Below are 23,865 nucleotides of genomic sequence, written 5' to 3'. Positions count from 1 at the left end.
CTACTCATAATGCTCCCCTGCTGCTCAAGACCAAGAAATGTTAGAACCAGTAAAATGGCAATCTTCCGCTAATGTGTTTTCTAACCACTTCCACAAATTGTAATAAAACTCAGGATGAGAAGAGAGGGGATGAAAAGACAGGAGTGCTGTGGAAACAACTGAAAAGGAGCGGATGTCGTTTTTGGGTAATTTAGGATATGCTCATCTTGAGTCTGTCCTCCACACTTTGTACATCATAGATGTCCAACAAAATGACGTCATTTTGTATCATCAATCTAAGCACAAAGACTGATTTGAAAAGTCAATGTTTTATTGTAAAATGTAAAGTTTATGCTTAATTAGGTAACCTTACACAAACTCTTGGTTATGGCAAGGCAGGCAGCAGCCGCTATTGCATGCTAGCTTCATAGCTTTGGGTTGTGTTTCACAAAATCCAGACCACAATTCCCATAAATCCTGTTTTGTTTTAACTAAAGAGGCTATTGTGGCCTTGTGGAGTAAAATAATAAAATAATGCAAACCAGCTTGTGTCTCATGAAATCAAACCTTACCTCACACAGTATAAACTGCTATACAAAGGTCAGTTAAGGCATTCAGATTGTCTTGTTTGTTAACAGTAATGGTGTTTATGTCTCAAAACTAACAAGGTGAAGGACAGATTGTTTACTGGGCAGGTTATACCATATAAACTTAACCAGAACCTCTATCATATTCTGTTCTCTCCTGTGTTTATTCTTATTACCTTCACCAGGACGTTGAGGGTGCCCGGGCTGGAGCCGTCAGGGCTAGTGAGAAGATAGTTGAAGTCGATACAGTGAGTGTCATTCTCCTTCATGACTGGCAGCTGAAACCTGGCCTTCTCCCCAACATCGTACTGAGAGACGTCCACATACATGTAGGAACCTGGAAACAGAGAGATAAAGATATAAAAAAAGCAACATCACATAAAATTCCAGGTAGATCGGGTTCAGTGTTTGTGAATCTGACCTGAATCAAGACCCATGAATCAGCTTATTCTTGTTTGCAGCTGTTTGTGCTTGTACACCACATACCTGCTGAATTTCACTGCTTGAACAGACCAGCAATAGTGCCCTCTGAGGAGGTAGTTAGTGGGTATTATGACTGAACTTGCCAAAGAGTAGGCTGTGTCATGTACCTACATGAGTAGACCGACTTTTTCTGCTACTGTGTGTCTTAAAAACAATCCACATTGAAGAAGAATGAACAGCTAAGAAAGACAGCTCCTCATTCCCTTTGTTTTTCAGTTTTTCTTTACATAACTTTATATAGTATTTATTTATTTTTAACTCCTCCCCTGGCACATTTTTAAAGGCCACTTGATTTAGTGACATCTAGGGGTGAAGTTGCAGATTGCAATCATTTGAATACAGCTCGTTTGTCCGAAAACTGCTTAATGTAGAAAACACGCAATGGTTCTTATTATCAGGTGATTATACACTAATGATGAAAACATACCTATGAATACTATATACATACCAAAAAATATCATATTCCATTTATATTATATTTTATTACTGTCCTAAACTGGCCCTTTAATTAGTGAATATTTAGATTTTATCTTTATTGCACGTTGGTTTTGTTGTCTTTTGTGACACTGAAGTGAGCATATGGCAAATAAAAACCACTGAATCTCGAATCTAAATCTCCGCTTACCGTATGTATCTTTCTGATAGTTAGTATTAGGCTTTCAGATGTCGCTGTCATGGTTCATCTTCTTGCTGTATGTGCACTGTCAGTGTGTGTGACAGAGTGCTTGCACACTCTTCAGTCGTTCGCTCGGTTGCAATTCTACATTGACAACTTTGTCAGAGATTCATGTTATGGTTTAATTCCCATCCCCGCGACAGTAGGATGCCCACTGTGGCCTTCCCTCTTCGACAGAGACATTTTAAAGCAGCAACTTTCTTGTCATGGGAACAAAAACCCCCAAAGAGCTTTTATTCTTTCCCTTTATGTTTGCATGTTTTCACTCGCTTCTGTTTCTCTCTCCTCTCATTCCTTTTGGGCTTACAGTACAAGAATCAGTCATCAGTCCCCCCTCCAGCAGACACATAAAACAAACCCCTGTTCCTACGACTGTATCATTTGTTTCTCCTTTGTGATTTTGAGGCTGTTTCTCAGCAAGCCAACGACAAATAAAAACAGGAAATTGAAAAGAAAAAAGTAGACAAAAGAAAAGAAAAGCTACTTCTTTCTCTTATATTTCTCATTTGATGTTCTTATGAAATTACACATTCTCTTTATTTCCTGTTTAACTTAACCAAAGCAGCAACATGTTGAGTTTCTGAAGTTTGCACAGGCTCCTTAACCACACTCGTCATTATTTAATATTTCCACAGTTTGCAACATATTATTACTTGCAACTACCCAGCAGTGTCACATGATTAATTTTTATATCTATCCTCTGGCCTATGTTGTTCTGGTTATGTTCCTCCTCTTTTTTCTGCTGAATTTAAATATAAATACATTAATTTTGTTATTCCAATACCATGGTAGATCGTAGGTCACTACTGATGATAAAACTGGCATTGGGTACTTTGTTATGCCAACTGTCAATATTGAGTACTGTACCTTGTACCTATAGTAGCTGACTGCAGGAAATGGAGCCTGGAATAAAACATAATCTGGGTATGCTGACAGGACAGTCAGTCAGCCCATCCAGATGTTCCAGTAATCAGCTCAGACCTCAACCAGATGTTGTTTCAGTGAAATATGATGAAATGTGATCCTTTCCTGCCTGATGTCTAATCTCACATTAGCTCATCACACACAGCGAGAAGGTAGCCATGGTGGTGTTTAATTCTATGTTTAGCAAAGGACGGAATAGATTTGAATTGAACTAGAGCTTAAACAATATGTCGATTAACTGGCTTATCAATCTTTGAAAAACAATTACTCATGTAAGTAATTTCTCAAGCGAAAATGCTAGACGTGCTGGTTTTAGCTTCTGAGATGTCAGACTTTGCTGGCTTTCTCTGTTTTAAAACGTTGTAGGTTGAATATCTTTGAGCTTTGGACTGCTGGTTGGACTAAACAAGCAATATGAAGATATCACTGTGGCCTCTGGGAAACTGTGATAGATATTTTTTGACATTTTATAGACTAAGCAATTAGTCGAGTCATTGAAATAATAATTGATAGGTTAATCAGTGATGGAAACAATAACATTGTTAGCTGCAGCCCTAAATAGAAGAGGAGAGAATAGAGTCAAATATAACAAATCAAAACCGAACAGAACTAGTAGAATAGATTAGAATAGAACACAATACAATACAAAGCAATATAACAACAGCACGATAAGTGAGCTCCAGTCAAACAAACACAGCCCTCCATCCGAACTGGTAAATTCTATTTGCATAATATACCATACACAATATGTTCTATACAATGAGCAGGAGGACAATGGTGATTATCACTTATTGTTTAGCTAATCTACTGTGAGAAAACACTTTTCTCTGCAGAATACAGCAGCAACATAACAGGCTTTCAAATAGTGCACCCGAAACATGAGCGTGCACGCACCCACACACATCAGCTTTTCAAAACCAAACACTGTATCCTCGTTATTGGATTGGCCCTTCCTCTCTCTTGATCTCTTTTCTCTTTTTTTCTGTCATTACCACCCCACCACTGCCTCCACACACAAACACTCATCTATTTCAGCCATAGCAGTATAATCCTACTTCCTGGTTCTGAATGTCACCAACAAGACAGAAAATGAGAACATCCAAACTGGACTATAGCCAATCAGATCAGACACAAGACTGGGCCAGCTTCATTCTCCATCACCAAATCTGTAATCTAAATCCATCCAAAATGAACACACGATGGATGTCACTCCTATTCCTTCATTTTTGGCACTGATACTAAGATGGTGACATGAGAAAAGTGCCTTTAAGATGGCTGCCAAGATGGTGTGCCAGCTAAAAATACTCCTATCAGTCAGAGACCCAGATATGTCACAACACACATGGCAAAAATATAACCTTTAGCACTACAGTTAATCATAACGCTGCCTTCTGAAAAATACAACAAATGGATTAGGCATGCATAAAAATAACTGAATAATATTTGGTAAATAGGGCTCACAGCAATGTCCAACATGTTATAGTGTTACCCCTGCGTGGTTACTAAAATAATACTCAATAATATTTTAGAAATAATGCAATTCAGAGACAGAACAATAACAACACCTAAGCTGAGACAAAAATATAATCGGGAAATATGAGTAATAAAAGATTGACAGTACATGAAACTGATACAACACCCATGCTAAGAAAGCAGACCTTGTAATGCCAAGAACATCTGACACCTGAAGTCTGCCAGTTTCTAAAATGGCTGATGTCTTTGAACTGCCAAAGTCTAAAATGGCCGCTAATAGAATGACGACATAATATAACGATGAGGCTAAAAATACCCCCTGTGACAGTCTTAAGACCTAGATATGTCACATAACAACAACAGCAGCAGCGCGGTAGACGGAGGATAGTATTTTTCAGCAAAAACAGCAACAGCCTACTGTTGGGATAACAGCTAATGGGGGAGTTTTACTTTCTGCTTTTTATGGTACCAACTATCTTAGGTGGGATCCAAAATACCTGACAGGCTCTTTGATTTAACATTCTAGAGTAAAATACCAATAAAAAATACATGTGGGTGCACAGTAAAGAAACAAGGTGGTAAGAAATGTACTATAATGGTTGTGGTTCACAAACACTGAACTGGTTTTAGGATTATTTAATTATTTTTTTAAAGCATGAACCAAAGCTGCTTGTGTCTCCTCATCTTGTATTCCATGATCAGGCCTCTAACATTTACTAACCAAACACTGCCATCACTTCCCAGCTAAAAGTCCAACGGTGATCAGTACTTTCAGACTGGAGAATCATTTCCCCCTCGGTATTAAATCTTTTAATTTCACTGGTATTTTTATATACCTGTCTTTAAGATCTATTTTTTTAATTTTGGTTTTTGAACATTAATATGACTGCATGATTGAAGATAAGATAAAAAATAATTGGATTAGATTGATCCCACACAGGGAAATGAAGTCACAGCAAGTACAAAAACATTTGCATACAACCTTTGAAAGTCTATAATTCATATATACACTATAAACACGTACTGTGTAGGTACTATATTTACCAATATAAATACTCTATAGTGTTATGTATAATCATTCCTTTTTTATTATTTATTTTATTATTTTTTATTTCTGATTTCTCATAAAAGGGCTTTAAATGTGTTCCAGATTATTATAATTATAATTTATCATTTGTCACAGTGAAATCTTTAAATGTCTGGTTTTGTCCAACCAACAGTCCCAAAACCTAAATATTTTCCATTAAGACAAAGAAAAGTAATCATACACATTTGAGAAGCTGGAATGGAGGGAAATTTTTTTTGCCATTTTCTCTTGAAAATTATTTAAAAACGTGATTCATTAACTAATCATTTCAATTGAACTGCTCTGTGAATAAACTGACGTGCCTTCCTAATATAAATGCTCAACAGACACAGTAAATCTAGGATTTGCAGTTTAATTTGAACTGAATCCAATGCATCAAATACTTATTTTGTGAACCTTAATGTTCAAATCTTGCAGAGACTGTAAGAGAGGTCTGATTGAATGGTAATTTTAAGGCTGTACAGTTGGTGTTGCTGTATCTATCATCATTCACTCATTAGCAAAACATCCAGTTGACAAGAGACCAGCTCTTTTGCAGTTTAAATGCCCTTTTTTCTCCTCCCTTATTAGACAGTACACTGTGGAAACAGGACCAAGAGTAAAGAGAGACACACAGAGAGAATGGCATGCCAAATGGGTTTTTTTTTAGAGTGGTACTGGCTGACAACATTATGAGTCAAGAGTATCTGCTTTAGTCCACTGAGCCACAGAGCTCCAGCCCATGAATGTTCAACTGGCACAGTGCACGTTGCCAGCGTAGCATCTAGACCCTGCCACGGTGGCTAGTGCCAACATCAACCCCCAGAGAGATTACATAGAATAGTTTTATCTCTATTATAAAAACTGCCAAACCATCCCTCCACACTCAATACTGCCTTGAGCATAAATGGTGATTAGCAACTGTGACAAATCAATGTGGGTTATAAGGAACAAAAGTATACTTGTTGGCTGAGCTAACCAATGACTCTAAAACCATTCTGCGTAAAGCCCTTAGATGACTTCTTTTCTTCTGCCAGTACCTTTGACAATATATAACACTCTGAACAACTAATCAGCTAAATGAACTCACTCCCGAAGGTCTCCGAGAGGCCAAACACTCTTAACAACCCCACTTAAACAAAGAGGGTAGGTATCTCTTTGTTTTCAGGGGTCAAAAGTCAAAAAGGTTTAGTGCCTATGCTTTAAAGAATGACATGGCCTCGGGGGAGACTGCAGCTTCTAAATTACTGATTGCCTGAGAAAACAGCACTTCTAATAATAGACATTACCAATGTGTCCCTTGGCAAGGCATTAAAGCTACCAACTCATCCCCTCACCCTACTCCTTCCTCCAAATACAAAACCTAGCCAAGTGCTGTATCTGTAACCCACCCCCCAGCAACCTCATTTCCCATCAACAGCACCACTGCCCCACACCCCGCTGGCATTATTAACACATCAAATGTCAGTTCATGCTCCCGCACCTTCAGGCAACGCTCTGAACCCCCTTTAGCAAATCAACATCTCCAAACCATTAACCTGCACTGCCATCCCAGTGCCCCTGCTCATCCCACTAGCTTCTACAGGTGTTATGCTATGCTAATGCCAGACATTACCTCTGCGCTCTTGGGCAAGGTATTTAACCTCTTCAAACTGCCAGCTCTGCCCACTCTGCACAGTGACACCACTTGGTATTAATGACACTAAATGCTAGACTCTGGCTCTATACCATTGGGCAAGGCACCCCACTCTCGCACCTGTCAAGTGCAAGACCACAAGCACACACACACACACACACACACACACACACACACACACACACACACACACTTTGGGAAGAAATGTGTGTTTTGTGTGAAAATCATAAAGAGCTGGTGTTGAACTGAACCTTTCTCTAAATGTCAGCGAGGCTGGGTTGTCGTGATGATAAGCATGAGAGATAAATAATGGCATCACATTGTCATGGCAACAAAGTCATAATCTTCCACAACAGAGAAGGAGAGGAGGGGAGATAAGGGGAGATGAGATAAGGGGGAAGGAGATAAGGGGGAAAGGAAAGGAGACTATAAGGCAGGGAGGATAGAAGAGGAGAGAGAAAAGGAAACAAGAGGAGAAGAGATGAGAGGAAGGGAGACAAAAGGATACAAGATGAATGGAGGCAAGAGGGGAAGACATGAGATGAGGGGAACAAGAGGAAGAGAGAGCAAATAAGAGGAGAAATCAGAGGAAAAGAGACAAATGGAGATGAGAGGACAGGTATGGAGAGGAGATAAGATAATAGGAAAGGAAAGGAGAGGAGAGGAGATGAAAGGAGACAGGAGGAAAATAAACAAGAATCAGAGACAAGAGTAAAGAAGAGGAGACAAGAGGAAAGGAGAGAAGATGAGAGGAGACAAGAGGAGAGGAAAGGAAACAAGAGGAAAATAAACTAATCTGGAGGAATGGAAAGGAGAGGAGAGGAGAGGAGAGGCAAACTCAAGCACGGTTGTGACATTTTAACATGGTTTCTTCACTGTGGTTAATGCCATTATTCATCCATCAGTCAACATTCTTACTCTGTGGTTTTAATTTTGTAAAGCCAGTTACTGTCTCAACATTGCATAGCTGGTTATTGTTATAACATTTTGCTTTTAACATTGTAAAGTAGGCAACCTTCCCTGTTCCCTGCCGTTGATTAATGACCTCATATTCTGTTAATTAGACCCTCAGCCCTGAGGCAGAAAGATTTAATTTCCCCTTCATCATCATCATGGAGAAAAAAACAACTGATTAAAGAGGAGAGGAGAGGAGAGGAGAGGAGAGCAAAGGAAGGAGTACTCAGATCCTTTATTTTAAGTAAAAGTACAAATATAACAATGTAAAAATACTCCATCCAAGTATAACCTTTAAGTAGAAATATACCAGTATGTTCAAAATGTACTTAAAGTATCGAAAAGTCCTGGTTCTGCAGACAAATGGCCCCTGTGACTGATATATATTGCATGATTAGATTGTTAATACTTAATCCTCTCCATCAGTGTGTAAAAAACATTCTACTGCTGTAGCTGGACGAGGTGCAGCTAGTTTAGACTACTTTATATATAGCTTAGAAGTTTAGTCAAGTGGTTCCAAACCTAGGAGTGGGACCCCCTGCAGAGGGTCACAAAATACATCTAGAGGGTTGTGAAATGATTAATGGGGGGAAAAAAACAAAAACAAAGTTCTACTACACAAACTTGTACTCAAGCAGTTATTAAAATTAAACCATCACAGAAGTTTAGAGGTGAAATATCTCTTTGGTAGAACTGCTCATAGACATCTGAAACATGACAAGAGGCCAACTAGACAATGTTTTTTTATAAGGGGTCACAAGGTTGGGAGCCACGGGTTTAATATTTAACATTATATTGTATTTTATATGCTTATCACATCTTGTTTTATGATAACTGAAAAGTACCTAATAAATACACCTGTCAAATGAATGCAGTGGAATAAACAGTCAAATGTAGTGTAGAAGGGAATAGCAGTATAAAATGGAAAAACTCAAGTAAAGTGCCTCTAAATTGTACTTGAGTAAATGTATTTAGCTACTTTCCCCAACTGTGAGGTGACAAAGACAGAAGAACTGAAGTGAAGTCTCACCTTGTGGCAGGTCTGGTGAGACGTATGGCACTTCCTGGGTGTTGATGTGCGTCCAGTCAAAGTCATCATAGGGATCCTGCTGGTAATCACACTGAGAGAAGCCCTCATCAAACGTACAGCTCCCTGCAGAGAAAGAAACACAACACAGTTTGGTTCACGTCATACGGATCAATGATGATTGACTGAATTAAACAAATCTAACTATTTTTAATGCAACATGAATTCCTCTCTTGTCTTATCCAGTAAACTTTTCATTCTTTTCCTGTATGTTGTCTTTCTGCGTGCCTGTCTCAGCTCATTAATAAACCACCAGGAGTCTGAGCTCCAACAGTCATCACTCAAGGCCAGTCAGGATCACCTCTGACTCAACCATCAGGGCCTTCAAGCTGATCATCTGAGCCCATCACCACGGCCTCGGGATAACCATGTGTGAGCTGGCCGCCTGTGGCCCCGCCTAAACAGGAAGTCGCTCTAATACAGAGAGACGCCACTTGTCCCTGACGGCTAACTGAGATAATCAACTTGCAATGATATGTGGCTTGTACTGGCAATATTGCTGATAGAAATAGCATACTGCTATCTGATTCATTGACCTACAAGTGATGCATGGCTTGTGTTAATAAAATGGCTAGGAGAGATATGGCTAAGAAAAGCCACAGTGCCATCTGATTCAAGTCACTGGTGGTTAGTGGTCACAGAGATGTGTCCTCTGTGCCCCTCTTGACATTGGCCTAAGAAGGAGTGGGTGATATGGATAAAATCTTCTGTATAGTTTTATGATAATGATTATAATACACTTACACAGTACATATACTAGATGAATGGGAATAAAAACTGGATAATATTGACAATATAATGTCAGGATCATTATTTGTGCCTTATTATTCCCTTTCCCCATTGAGCAATAGCAAATAAGCTCAGAAAATGTTATCACTTAACTGTAATGCATCCTTAAAGAAGCAGAAAAGACTACATTTAATCTCAACATTATACTTAGGGCTGCAACTAATTGTTTTCACTAGACTGATTTAATATTTGGTTTATAAAATGTCACCCCTCACAATTTCCACGATGTCTTCAGATGTTTTACTTTGACTGTCCAAAACAGAAGTTGGAACCAGTGATTTTGTGGATCTTTTGCATAAAAAAATACTTCAGCTCTAATTAAAATATTCAAACCCAAGACGATAATCAATCGTTTATTACAATATCAATTTTATAGTGGAACCAGCATAGTTGAAAGGACTGATCTTGTTGGCCACATCAAATTTTCAAAGGAAAATATAGGTCACTCTAAGTCTTGATGCCAAAATTAGTAAGAACAATGTTGAACAATTGAAGTTGGAGATAGTACTGAAAAGTTTGGCTAAACAAGAACATAACCCAACATTGTCATTTCTTTTTCTTTCTTGTGAAATGTATAATTTTCATTGTGGAACTTTCTTGTGCAGTAGCACCTTTAAAGTGGAAGTCATGCATGAGCTACAAAGCCTGGATACAAAAAATGCTCACACAATATCCACAACTACAAAGAAACCGCTAAGAAAGAAGGTGTACGAGCACAAGCCACCATGAAGCACTATCAGCAACCAGCACTGCCAGCAACATAAATCTCCTAGCATTCAGTTAGCGGTACAACTTTGCTACCTGTGTCCTAGAGCGAGCTGCGGCGGCTGTGATGGAGAGCAGAACGACAGGCCCTCAGATACCCCACTGATCTGAGCTGCTGCTACAGAGGGATACCAAGAGGTGACAGCCGCCGCCGGAGGAGAAACAAGTTAACATCAAACTAAGCGACTGTCTTCGGCTGCCGGCTGTATGGCTGGCTGTGACTCACAGCCTCAGAGATGCACTGGATCACATTCCTCTCGGCGTCATTCTTTAAATCAGCCTCTCTTCGTGCAATTGAGTTCTCTCCCATTCAATTCAATTAAGTCTTTGTCACAGCGAGTTACCTCCGGTCATAATGTGAGAAAATGCTGGAACATGTAGAGGGCACGAAGTACAGCACGACAACAAACATTTCCTACTCCAAACCATTGTATTATAAACTCAACTTGAATGCACAGAATCAAAATAACTTCTACTGGTGTCTAACAAATGCTGATGAACGTATGTGTGTGTGTATGTGTGTGTTTGTAAAAACGACATGACTTCCTGTCTCCCACAGTGTGTGTGTCAGTTTACATCTTGCTGCCGGGTAGTTCTCTCTGCATGGGTTAAAAGAGCAAAGTGTGTAACTCTGGGGTGCATCTATATGGAAGTGCAACAAACTGGTATGTATGAAAAAATAGGAGACAAACTGCTACACAGTTATACACTCTGAGCTGAATATCACATATATGACATTTTAATAATGAGTATCGAAAAACAGAAGATAAGTATGTTTTCTTTTACCAACCGCTTGTATACAGAATAGGGCTAGGATTAATAAAAAGTAGTCTGGTCCATAAAATGTCAGAAAATGGTGAAAAATATTGCTCACTGTTTCCCAAGACCTAAAGTGATGTCCTCAAATGTCTTGTTTTGTTCAAGATATCCAGTTTATCCGTTTATTCAGTCATAGAGGTCTAAAGAAACTATTTTTTCTTGAAAAATAACTCACAACAATTAATCGATTATCATAATAGTTGACAACTAATGCATTCATTGACTAATTATTGCAGCTCTAATACAGAAAGGATAAAATAATGTCCTTTTTTCTTAGTACAGAAAATGACCTCCCAACTGTAGATAGTTAAAACTGGGCAACCAGTTTCTAGTGTCATGCTGGTTTTCATGTTTGTTTGAATAATTCTGTATTATGTAATCTCTCAGTAATTGTTTTCGCTTTAATAATAAATAGTCTGATGTGACTGTGATGCATATATGCAACTTTTTGATGGCTTTGCAGAGCTGCAATCTGCGTGCATGTGACTGTGATGATATCAGGAGTAGAGGAAGTGAGTTATGTACAGAAAAATTCAAAAAACATATTTTCTGTACTTGAAGCCAGGACAACGTCTAATACCACAAATGTCTCAATGGGCATGGAAGCAATGGCTTTCATTACCATCTACACACATTCTCCTGATGGGTTGTGGACGTGACCTCACGCACAGAGGTACTCTTTGTAAGAGTATTGGTGCAATTAAAGTATCTTTGTTCCAAAATGACCTCCAAATGGCTCAGTCATTCAGACTGTTCAGTAAAGATGATGTTCAAGTTTAATTAACAAGGTGAGGATGTTTAATACTAGCCCTGATTGTTTAATGAATATGGTCGTTGATTTGTTTGAAATATATGACGAGATAAGACAAGCACCTGTCGTGCATCAGTATATTAAGTTTGATTGCTAAAGCGCTGAAATTTAATGTGAAGCTGGTGCTGAATGGATGGTGGGCATTCAAAGATAAACTGTCACACAGACTGTGCCGAGGAAAAACTTCCTTTTGCAGTCAGTCTTATGTAATTTAAAGTAAGAGAAAAAAAACAGTTGGTATTATACTGTTGGCAACACTGCTGCTACTGGTGGCTGGAAATTAAAATGTGATACCACTTATGTATTTGTGAGTATCAGTTCAGTGTAAAGCCTGAAAAGAGTGTTTTCTTGAAGTGATAAGCTGTTTTGACATTGCAGAAGTACTTAGCCTTGGTTTGCCTGTTACAGCATTTGTTTGGCCTTGTTTAACCTTGCTGAAGCTACAGAATACATACAGAAGCTCCATTTAGTTCCAAAGCTTTTTTTTCCGGAATTTCTGCTTTTGAAAGCAGTATACACAACAACATTGGATTTAAACCCACAGTGTTTAAAATATGTGCTGTGAGCTTTTAACTGTGTACATACACACACAGAGTTCCACTCAGCTCTGACACAGTGCCGTGGTAGAAGGGGTATTTTGCCTTGGCTTAGCAGGGAAGAAAAACATGTCCTTGTTTTAAATTCCGCTTTACTGACTGGTTTAAAAGAACATTTCTCAATCGTGCAGCATTCCTCTGTTTTTGTTTGTGCACCTCTGATAGACATTCTCACTGCTTTCAGTTGCTAACATACTAAACAAAGTAGCTGTGTGTTTGTGTGTGTCTGCTGAAAAGGGGGGTCTGCAGAAACCAAATATGTGTGAAACTGTGCACACACACACATCCACACAAACCTCACGCTAGCTCGCCCACGTTCTCAGTTAACACTTCTCCCTTTCCTCAATGTCCTGCCAACTTAAACCAACACACACACCAACAGACACATGCATCAGACAGTTAATCATTGTTGCCAATAATGAGAAGAGCAGAACTTGAACTATTATTTTACCTCTGCTGGGGAAAAAGACTTAGTAATGAGCCATGTCCTGCCCAAATGTTGTAACTTTGTCTTACATAGTCATTGGACACGTCGTTACAAAATAAAAATCGATTATAAGCACTTAACACGGGTTCCAGTGTGTATTTTTACTGTGTCTCCCTGCATGTGTTAACTGTATTATATTGTATAACAAATCCCTTCAACAATTTTCCAACTATATGCACGAGTGTGTGTCCAGATGGGTCATTATTGGCCCCCTCCTCTCCATTCACAAGGACACAGAGAGAGAGACAGAAACCGACTGCATGCTAATCACTTCCTAATCAGCTTCTGTGATTGGCTGCCTCGCTAATGAAATAATGGCGACTCATTTGCATAATAAAATAATTAGAAGACTTGATAAAGGCTCAAGGGCAGAGAGAGGAGCCACACACACACACACACACACACACACACACACACACACACACACAGTGACACAGGACAGCCCCGGTCTTTTCTAAAAGATTGTTGAATGGCATCAGACGCAACATCTGCCACCGTCACTCAGAATCATTTTGTGGTGATTTGCATTGACCTCCACCTCCAGGAGGAGAGTCAAGCAAAAGTGCTTTGACCGAAACTGTTCAGAAACACGGGTGCAGACAGCCCCCAGGGTATCACCAGAAAAAAAGAGTACCACGTTCATTTCTCAGTTATTAGCTTAGATCAAGATTATTAGTTGGCAACACGGCAAGAATGTATAACAATAGCTAGTTTGATTAGCTTTCCTGTTCCTCCAATGTGATCTAACTGATCTGCAGAATAGGCAGTATTAAATCAGATCTAACAGCTATAGTCTGCTCAGATAGAAGTCCCTGGGACACATTTAAATCACATAAAGGTCTGAGGTGCTTTTTTTCTTTCTCTAGACACTTCCTGAAAATCTATTATGACAGAGAAACTCCAAGAGACGGCTGATTATCGCATCTAAGAATGCCAAGTCAATACCTGTGCCCTTGTGCAGAACATTCCTCCTCAGTTGTAAAGTAGTACAATATCAGAGAATCCCAACAGCGTAGCATGGCCTTGGTGTTAACAATTATGATAAAGAACTATACATTTAATCGCATAAATGTTATAACTCAGCATTTTAAGGGGTCCTCCAAGGAGATAGATAGTAGTACTGAGCACTCAAAAAGGACTTAAAAGGCTATTCTGTAAACTGGATGTTCATAACCTGCATTTTATTTACGAGACAATGAGCTAATGTGAAGAAAGCAATCAGTCCTGTGAATTGTGAAATTAATATAGTGGTAATATAGTTTGAGGACTCATCAAGTCAATCAACTCTCATGTGCCAAATCAACATGTAAGTCCCCCTACTGTATTAAGCTCAGAGCTGAATCATAGTTAAAATACTTAAACACACAGTTAAAGGAGCTTTGTACCAGAGTTTAAAGTAAGCTCTGAGGAATTCTCAATCTTTTAAGAGTCAGGCTCAACTGCATTTATTCTATGTAGGCTGGAATGTGTCTTCCCTTGTTTGGACTGAAGACAACACAAGTACTTCCAGGCACTCAATCTGGAAAGATATACGGTCACAGAGCTCTGCATGCAAGATATGCAGGTACGTCATGTGAGATATAAAAGATTGGTAAGTTCACTGAATCGCGTTAATGTCAGCATAACTTTTGTAACTTTAACGACGCCAGCGAGATATTTACGTTAATGAAAAGATTAGCTGATTGCACTAAATTCCCGTATGAATGCAGTGTACTATATATTAGATAACTACATTACTACGGGTCAGTTGAAAACATCATCACATCTTGGCCCTGAGGCCAAACAGTGTAAATCTGCTCAGAAATCTGAAGGAAGCATAAACACTATCTCATCCCCCCCAGACAAACAACACACATTCTGTCTCTAATGTACGTACAGTACAGACGCTTTCTCTTTCTCTCCCTCTTTCTGACTGTGTCTAGTATTTATCAGCAGTGCTCTGTTTCAGTCTGCAGGCAGAGATATTATCACCAGAGAGCAGATAAGACAGGATGAGTGAAAGAGGGTGAAGGGGGGGGGGTGACTACAAAGAAATAGAGAGGGGAACAAGGAGGGTGCAAAAGAAATTAATTTGCGGGAGATCAGTCTAAGCCTGTTGATTCACTTTATTATACCATAAACACGTATACACGCGTTGTTTTTCTTTTGTTTCAGCTGCCTTTTGTGTTGTGTTTTCTATTCCTGTCGCTCTGTTTTCCTGCATTAATAAGAAGAGAAGAGAAGAGAAGAGAAAAGAAGAGAGGCTCCATTTTGCGAAACAGAAATAATTTTCAAGGACAATAATTACATTTACATCATTGAAATCCAATTCCAACCACCAGTAATACTGTTTCCCCCCAAATCAGAGCAATTTTGGCGGAGTCCAGTTAATAATTACATTTGCTGACCCGGATTTCTAATCATACGTGGCTTTGTGGGACATTACATACCAGTGAATCACTACAACTGTTTTAGTTTTTGGCTCACATGCATGAAGAAGGCTTAAAAAAGAAGGAAAAGGAGGAGATGAATTAATGGTATAGTCACAATCATACACAATCATACTGTATTATAATATTATATGTTGTCCCTTACAATGCCCTCTTGGCATTGCTCTGTACTGTGGCTCCTGTTGCTGTGTTTGTTGTTTTTAATCCGTGTGTGTGTGCATCACTGAGTAGCCCTGATTCCGACCGCCTCAAGGACACTAATAAAGTTGTACCTTATCATTTACTTTCTCTGTGTCGTCTCTACTTTTTTTGTTCTCTCTCTCTCTCTCTCTCTCTCTCTCTGCCTCTTGTTCTCTCTCTCCCTCTGTGAGAATAGGTGAAATTAGCCTGAAATGATACAAGGTGACATCAGAGAGGCTTTACACACACACACACACACAAACTCTCACTCGTCACGCCTCAGTGGCCCTTGCAGCGCAGCGCGACGCCATCAAAGCCAAGACCCATATACACACACCTCGCCTGTTAAACATACACACTGGCACGCGCAATCACACACCCAAATACACACGACTTACCAGCCACGTGCACACTGTCACACACACACACACACACACACACACACACACACACGCACACATGCACACACACTGACACTCGGGCGTGCACGTACACACACTCAGAGCTGTAGTTTAATTGGAAGTGCTGAAGGCTGAAGAATTTCTCCTTCATCTCACAATGCTGTAATTGAATCTGAGACGTGTGTGTGTGTGTGTGTGTGTGTGTGTGTGTGTGTGTATGTGTGTGTGTGTGTGTGTGTGTGTGTGTGTGTGTGTGTGTGTGTGAGTGTGTGTGTGTGTGCATGTGTGTGTTCAGCTGATTCAGGATTTTCCATTGACAGTAACAGTAAAACAGAAATGTGTGTTTTTCCTTCTGTGAGGAGCCTTTCCGTCCTTCCATCCCTGACTATCTCACCCCGCTCCTCTCTTGGGGTTAATGCGGCTTTTCAATTCAAATTCAAACTCAAGCAGTTTTCAAGCGCCACATTATTTTCCACAAACTGATGATTTGGTTGTACCGGCTCTTTGGTGAAAGGCAGCCATGACCTCCAACACTGCATGCTGGCATTTCACTGACCAACATGTGTGGATGGAGTATGTTTTTGACAATTAAACTTCACTGAGTTGTGATTCTTTAAAAAAGAAGTCGTTGCCAAAAAATTGCACCCTCACTGTATTTTGAGTGCTTTCTTCTGTAAAATTGTGCTGTCGAATGAGGCTCTCATTGCTGTGTTGCAAGACAAAGGAAGTCAAATGTAGCACCTGAAAACACATCTCTGCTTGGACGGCCGCAAACAAAAAGCACCATCAGCAGACAATGAGGTGTGAACGACTTACTAATGACCTGCCAGCCGCGGTACGACTGTAGGAATGGGAACTAATCGATTAGTTGTTTGTTGCATAAATGTTAGAAAATGGTGAAAAATGTTAATCACTGCTCCCCGAAGCCCAAGGCGACGACCTCAAATGTCTTATTTGGTCCACGGCACAAAAGATATTCAGCTTTCTGTCAGAGATGACTAAAGAAACCAGAAAATATTCACATTTAAGAAGCTAAAATCTTAGTAATTCAAAAACATGAACTCATTATAAATATAGTTACCGATTAATTTAACAATTGTCAATCTGCATTCACCGGTATTGTTTTTAGGTATTTTTGCTTGTGATTAAAAACAAAAAATCTAAAAGTTTGTCAATTAACTTTTTGTTGGTTAACTAATCTATAAATCAACAAACTGCACTGGCCCAAATACTGTATGCAGCTCTAAATTCCTCAGGGAAGCGACATAATTCAACGACCTACATGACCTGTTGACAGTCAACATGACACCTAAACCCTAAATACACCACACCTCTATGGGAATATCTCCTTTCTCCATATCTTTTCTTTATTTCTCTCTTTGTCTGACCACTGTAATCAGTGCGTCTGTGGGTGTGTGTCTGTGTGTGCGCGTGTGTCCAATGATAGCTGTTAGCACTGTTAGCAGGGGTCGAAACCGCCCGTAGACGCTATCTTTATGACATTCACCCCTCTCCTGTGCTTTCTCTCTCTGTCTATCTCTCCATCGTTAATCTCTAATACTATTCAAATGCTGACATTTAAAGCAACTTCACATGCTGACTGACTGTCTGACTGTCTGACTGACTGACTGGCTGGCTGGCAGATAAGACAGGAGAAGAGGGGACAGGAGAGAAGGATGGGGGATGATAGAGAGTCGGAGAGGAGAGCTTGTCGTTCACAAAGAAAATTGGGAAATCCTCCTCACCGTCTCGTTTTACCTCCCTCCCCCCTTCCACGTCTGTGAATGAGTTCTCCCATAAGCCCCAGAGGGAGTCAGTTTTCACTCGTTCTCAGGAAAGCTGAACCATCTCCTCCTCTTTTTGTGCGTTTGTTCACCCATTTACCTCTCCCCACACCCACTTCTATGTTTACTGTCTCCCTGTCCACCCCTTTCTTTCTGTTTCCGTCGGTAGGTTACAATACAGTTTGGTACCGGAGGTGCCCATTTAACAATTCACTATAAAATATAGTGCTTTGTGGACACTGACACACTTCAGCCTTTTTGTCAAACATGATAGGTCAACTTTTCTTTCCTTCCCTTGCAATGAGAGCCGAACTGAAACCGAAAAGTTTTATGGCTGACACTTAAGCCTTAAGATGGCCCAAGACATTGGTTGTTCATAACGTCACCGAAAGACTTACCCATAAACCATCCACACGATCAGATCCCATGTCAGTGTGTGTCATTCTCAATGAGTCAGGGGGGAGTAATTATTGAGCCCTTAGACGGCACTCAGCTCGGCTCAGAACTGAGAGCACAGCTGGTATTTTCTTTTAAGTAAAATCCCCAAACAACAAGTCTCAACTGGCTGCTTCTCTCCACCCTTCATCGCACACTTGACCTCAAAAATGCTGACTGGCTGACTCACCACAGACACTCAGCCTGTATAAACTTTAACCATATTATGGCTCAAAGTGGGAAAAATCTAGGAAGCAATTAATAATTTATTGCAGAGCTCTTCGCCGAGCATCCAAACATCATGCGAGTGATCTGAAAGTAAAGACGTAAGCAATAACACTTTTACTGTACGGCTCTGTTAGATGAACACAATGTGAACAGGGCTAGATGGACAAGTCCCATTGAGTTATACAAAAGAGGCCTGGACTGTTAGGGGATCAATACTGGACAGAATGGGGTCAGAATGATTGCTAGCGGTTGGTGGGCTGTGTTTGGGTGGAATAGCGAGCCCGACACCTGTATGTACCCAAATGCCACCAGAGGCAGTCGGCTTCTTTACGCGGTGACACTGAACCATTCATCATGTTCCCTGATAGCTAACTGATAAATTACCAGGAGAATACAATCAAATAATGCTCCATCCATTGTAGAGGATTTGAATGGGCCAATCACAGAGCAGACAGGAGGCAGTTTGTTTCTGAGCCAATCGGGGCACAGCTGAGGTTTTGGACTGAAAAGCAGGTCTGGTGTGGACGAGATAAGAGCAGAACAAACACACATTAAACACCAACCCCCAGAGCACATGAACACACACACACACAAACACACACACACACACACACACACACACACAAGCAGACACACAAGGTAAGTAATGAAAAAGAAAAGAAGAACATTTAATGAAAACAAAAGGTAAAGGAGAGGAAAGATAGACTAAAGAGAAAGGAAAGAGTCAGAAAAGTAGGAAGAAACCTGAGTGTGAGTTTAGAAAAAAAAAATCCCACCCGAGAGCTATAAGCAGGTTAAATCTGAAGCAGCTAGCTTAGCAAGTCAGCACAGAGGCTGGTGACACACTGAACTGCCTGGCTGACTTCTCCAATTGTCCAGCAAGCTGGTTCAAAGGCTGGCTGACTGATTTACTGACTGACTGGCGGGTCGGATTTAGTCTATCCTGTGTTTGTGCAGCAGAAGCACTTCTGTTGTTCAGTCTGTCGGACAAAAAGCAGTTCTCCACACTGACACACAAAGAACAACCTGAAACAGCACTAATACTGGAGAGGCCGACAGAGACGAAGAGAGGGGAAAAAAAGACAGAACAAACAAATAAACACATAAAAAAGGCTCTAAAACACCTAACTTCAAAGAAGAAAAAAGTGCCTAAAATAACAATTGGAAAATGTTTCTGGGACTTCTGAAACCAATAAAAATCAAATACGAAAAAAATATCTCAAATAGAAAAAAAATAATGTGTCAAAGAAGTTCTTTCATCTGTGGTTGTGACACAGTTCTGTCGAACAACAAAAGATACCTAACGATAGCATTTACTGTCCTGGAGGAAATTTACTTTTCACTGCCAGCACAAAAAAAAGAGCACATTACACAGCGGTGGAAACCATAGAGACCCAAACAAAGGGAATAACATATAAGTGGGAATAACATGATAGCAGGCCAGACAACTACCAAAGCACCTGGTTCTGAGACTGTCTGCAGAGCTAAACATATATTACACATTTCTGTTCAGCCTGTCAGGATGGTGGCTGTGCTGAGGGTAAAGACTATGTCTGCAACGATAACAGGCATAAATAAAGCCCATAGATGTGCGTCCCAAGTGCCAAGACCATGTCTATAAATGTAAAAACAACATGAAACAATATTTACAGCTACGTAAACCATGTTGGTCATATGGTTTACTTTCCAAGGCAGGTGTATATTAAATGGGAATTCTGTGTAAAGCAACCTCTGTGTTAGATTTGTTGTTTTGGCCATCATTCCAATCAGTGATAATAACATTGCTCTCATCAAGTAAATTGCTGACATCTGGGAAGACCTCCACATTGCTACAAAGACATCAAATGGGGAAAGAAACATGAGCGTGCAGATTATTTTATAAACATCTATAACAGTTTAAAGACGAGCTTTATGGTTCAAATTTGACCCTGTGTGCATGTACTTTTGGTTTTAGATAATCTACCCAAACTGTTGAGTTCATTACAAATTACAGTGATTTTTTTTTTTTTTTGGGAGGCAATGACTGCACTGACTCACGCTAACAGGTCTGACCCAAGCGGCAAACCTCTGTGGCTGCCGAATGAAGCCAAAACAAGGTTACAAACACTGCAATTCCTTGAACAGCCACTTGACGCCGGCTACAGAAGTGATCAATCTCCATAAGGCTCCACGTCTTTGCCCAGTTTTGGGTTAGCTGGGAGCCGGTGGAGGACTACCAAGATGGTGACAGTCAGAGCCCCACGCATTCACAGCAGCTCTTTAGAGACCTACGGGTGATGTCACAGAGACTACATCCATTTTTGATTATACAGTCTGTGGTCTGACCGTGGCCAACCTGAGGCGGTATCCTCCCAAAAACCAAGCCTTGTCTTGAGTCACACAGAGACTCTTTGGTTCAACTTCCAGCAGAAGATATTTTTTGTTTTGTTTTGCACAGTACCAGAAACCAGTCCTTCTCAGTACTGATAGAAAGTATGGTTACAACTATAGAAACACCCCAGTTGTAATAAACCAGAATTTCCGCCTAACCCACAAGTTGTGTGGCATCTTTAATTACATCAGCTATTCTTCAAGACACAATTGAAGAAGGAATGTGCACACACAACAACACTACTACTTTCTCGTCTGTCTTTTTTCCCCTCCTTCCTTCACCAACACACAATCAGACACACTAGCCGGGGGGGCTGGAGAGAGAGCACACGTACTGCAGAGTGTGCATGAATATGAGTGTGTACGTTGTCACCTTCAGCTGTAAAATGTGGTCAAACGTCACTTACGGGCTGAAAAACGAGAGACGCGAGACAGAAAGAGAGAGAGAGAGAGAGAGAGAGACAGCAACAGAGCGAGAGAGAGAAAAAAAAAGAGGGCAAAATAAGTGCTACAGAGACCTCCACTCCTCCTCCCTCCAGGTTCACGGCGTGTGCATGTGTGTGTGTGTGTGTGTGTGTGTGTGTGTGTGTGTGTGTGTGTGTGTTAAATGAGTTTTGGGAGTTGTCGTCTCTTTACGATAGCTGTAACTGGCCCGAGGACAGCTGTTATTACACTTTACAACAGGGAAATACTGTATGTGAGCTAGTGTGTGTGTGTGTGTGTGTGTGTGTGTGTGTGTGTGAGTTTTCACAGAAAGACATTATGGTCATGTACTGGTACTTGTGTCCTTGGGTGAGTTCAATGATAAGGAAAATTAAAGATGTTTTGAATGGGGCTCATTTGGAAAATGAGCAAATTATATGAACTCACCTTGATTCAACAATTCACCAGGTCTAGTTATACAAACTCTTATGTTTCTATGCGTGTCTTGGAGCTTAGGAGTGGCTCATGGGAGGCTGAGGCCAGCTACCTACAGGGGAGTGGTCTTTTAATAGATAGATTTGTGTGAGTGTGTGTGTGTGTATGTGTGTGTCCATTGTTAAATGACAAAACTCTGAGGAGGAAATGAGTCGAACCGGTTTCTGACTCACATTCAGGTTACAGAGCACTAGTGGCCTCAGGCTTACACACACACACACACACACACACACATAGACACAACATCATGTACAAAACTATTAGACACTAGACACCATTGTTAAATGTGTCCCGGCCCTCTGTTTCTTTATCTCTGTCTGCACATATTGAGGTCGATAGGCAAATATATGGGCTAGTTTGAGGGTTAATGGTCAGAGACATAACTAGAGGGTCACTGGCTTGAATCCCTATGCACACATACACACGCACGCACACAACACCAGACAATAACCAGAGGCCTGTCTTTCAGCTGTTGAGTACCGAGCACTTGTCAGTGGTGTTGAGTGAACACCATGAACTCAGGGTCACTGAAATCCTGTCAGCCTTTCTTCAGGAAAAAGTCTGAAGCCTTGGATGTCCGAGAGCAGTGACTTGACTTTTGTTTGGTTGTCAAAGGAAGAAAAAAACTTGTGCAATACAGCTCAGAACTATAAAAACGAGAATGGCTTTAGTTTTTACTAGAAAACATGACGTAACAATTAATCCGTTATCAAGATAGTTGATGATTTGTTTATTTTTGTCAATCAACTAATCAATTCATTGTTTTGGCTCTACTTTCAAATTTTTGAAAATGATTCAGGTAATTTATCAGACTCCCTCAACTGCCAGGAATCTATCTCGCAAAATGTTGTAATATTCCAGGAACAATGGGACCAGTGGCGACCCTGTGAGACACACTGTAAATCTACTTACAGCAGATTCCCATTTTGAAAAAAGGATCCTTTTCCTACGCAGTTAGTAGATGAATTGTATCTTGTCAGTGGTGTACAGATATCATCGTCACTTTTACTCCAACTGACAGCAAACAAACACTGTCTCCTGTAAGCAGAAAATGTTTCTTGACCTTGACGGAGAGCCTGACCATTGATTTGGGGAGAGCAGTGCATGAATGAGTCTTTCTGGAAATGGTGATGCAAAATGTCAAAAATACAATCATTTTTAAAATGCCAAGTTAAAAAAAACACTCCACAGATACAAAGAGTCTGCCTGGCCTTGACAGCATGTCATGCACAGCAATCTTTCCATTTGTAAACTGTATGAATGAAAAACTGAATTAAAGGGACCCATTGATTGTCACTGCAGAACTCTATTTGAATATATGATGTTGTAGTGAGCACAATGTACTGAAATATAAAGTATAAAGAAACCGGATAGAGAAAATATTTCCTCAAGGATGTCAGACATCTAGCTGACCCTGAAATGTCCATTTCATGGGGCGTGTGTGTGCACATTTTGAGGGGTTGTGGCCTATTGCTCCAGGGCATCAGACCCTGTTTTATGAAGCATGGACTCACACTAAGACGGACCCTTTAATGTCAGCGACGTGGGAGGAGATACAGACGAGGGAGCATACACACCCATTCCATGACCTAAGACCCAGAAACGAACAACACAACAAGCTACACAAGCGAACAATACAACTCAGCTCACAATGTACTTTTCATAGTAGCATAGATTGCTTCCATAGCATTTCATTTATGCAGCCCAGGATGCCTATGCTTCCCATACAAAGACTCCTGCTAGTCATGAGTTGCATACATTCCTGTTCTACCTCTAACCAGATTAATTTAAGAGAGGAATAAAGCTGTATGGAGACTTGTTTTCCTGTAAATATGCTTTTTAACCAAGATATTTTGGTAGGGGAGGAACAATCTAATGTGATGCTTGCTTTATTGACCCTTGTGGGTAATTCTGGGAAAGCTCAGATGCAGAACTAAAAGCCTGAAGCTGGTAAAGAAAATACATTTCAGCAGTTCTACATGTAAGTA

At 40.3% G+C, this 23,865-nt stretch overlaps 1 protein-coding gene across 20 annotated transcripts in view; it reads right to left on the bottom strand.

Annotated features, from left to right (window-relative positions):
* The window catches only part of ptprk (protein tyrosine phosphatase receptor type K), a 111,385-nt gene that overhangs the window by 58,747 nt on the left and 28,773 nt on the right, over window positions 1-23,865 (bottom strand). For all 20 annotated transcript variants that reach the window (XM_051408321.1, XM_051408307.1, XM_051408302.1 and 17 more), the window contains 2 exons: window positions 8,809-8,931; window positions 743-903 (listed from right to left, as the gene is read on the bottom strand). In XM_051408321.1, coding sequence (XP_051264281.1) covers window positions 743-903; window positions 8,809-8,931 — 284 coding nt within the window. The remainder of the gene's footprint in view (window positions 1-742; window positions 904-8,808; window positions 8,932-23,865) is intronic.

This window comes from Dicentrarchus labrax, unplaced genomic scaffold (assembly GCF_905237075.1).
Source record: "Dicentrarchus labrax unplaced genomic scaffold, dlabrax2021, whole genome shotgun sequence".
Classification (NCBI taxonomy): domain Eukaryota; kingdom Metazoa; phylum Chordata; class Actinopteri; family Moronidae; genus Dicentrarchus; species Dicentrarchus labrax.
This window is presented reverse-complemented; position numbering and strand designations above follow the sequence as displayed.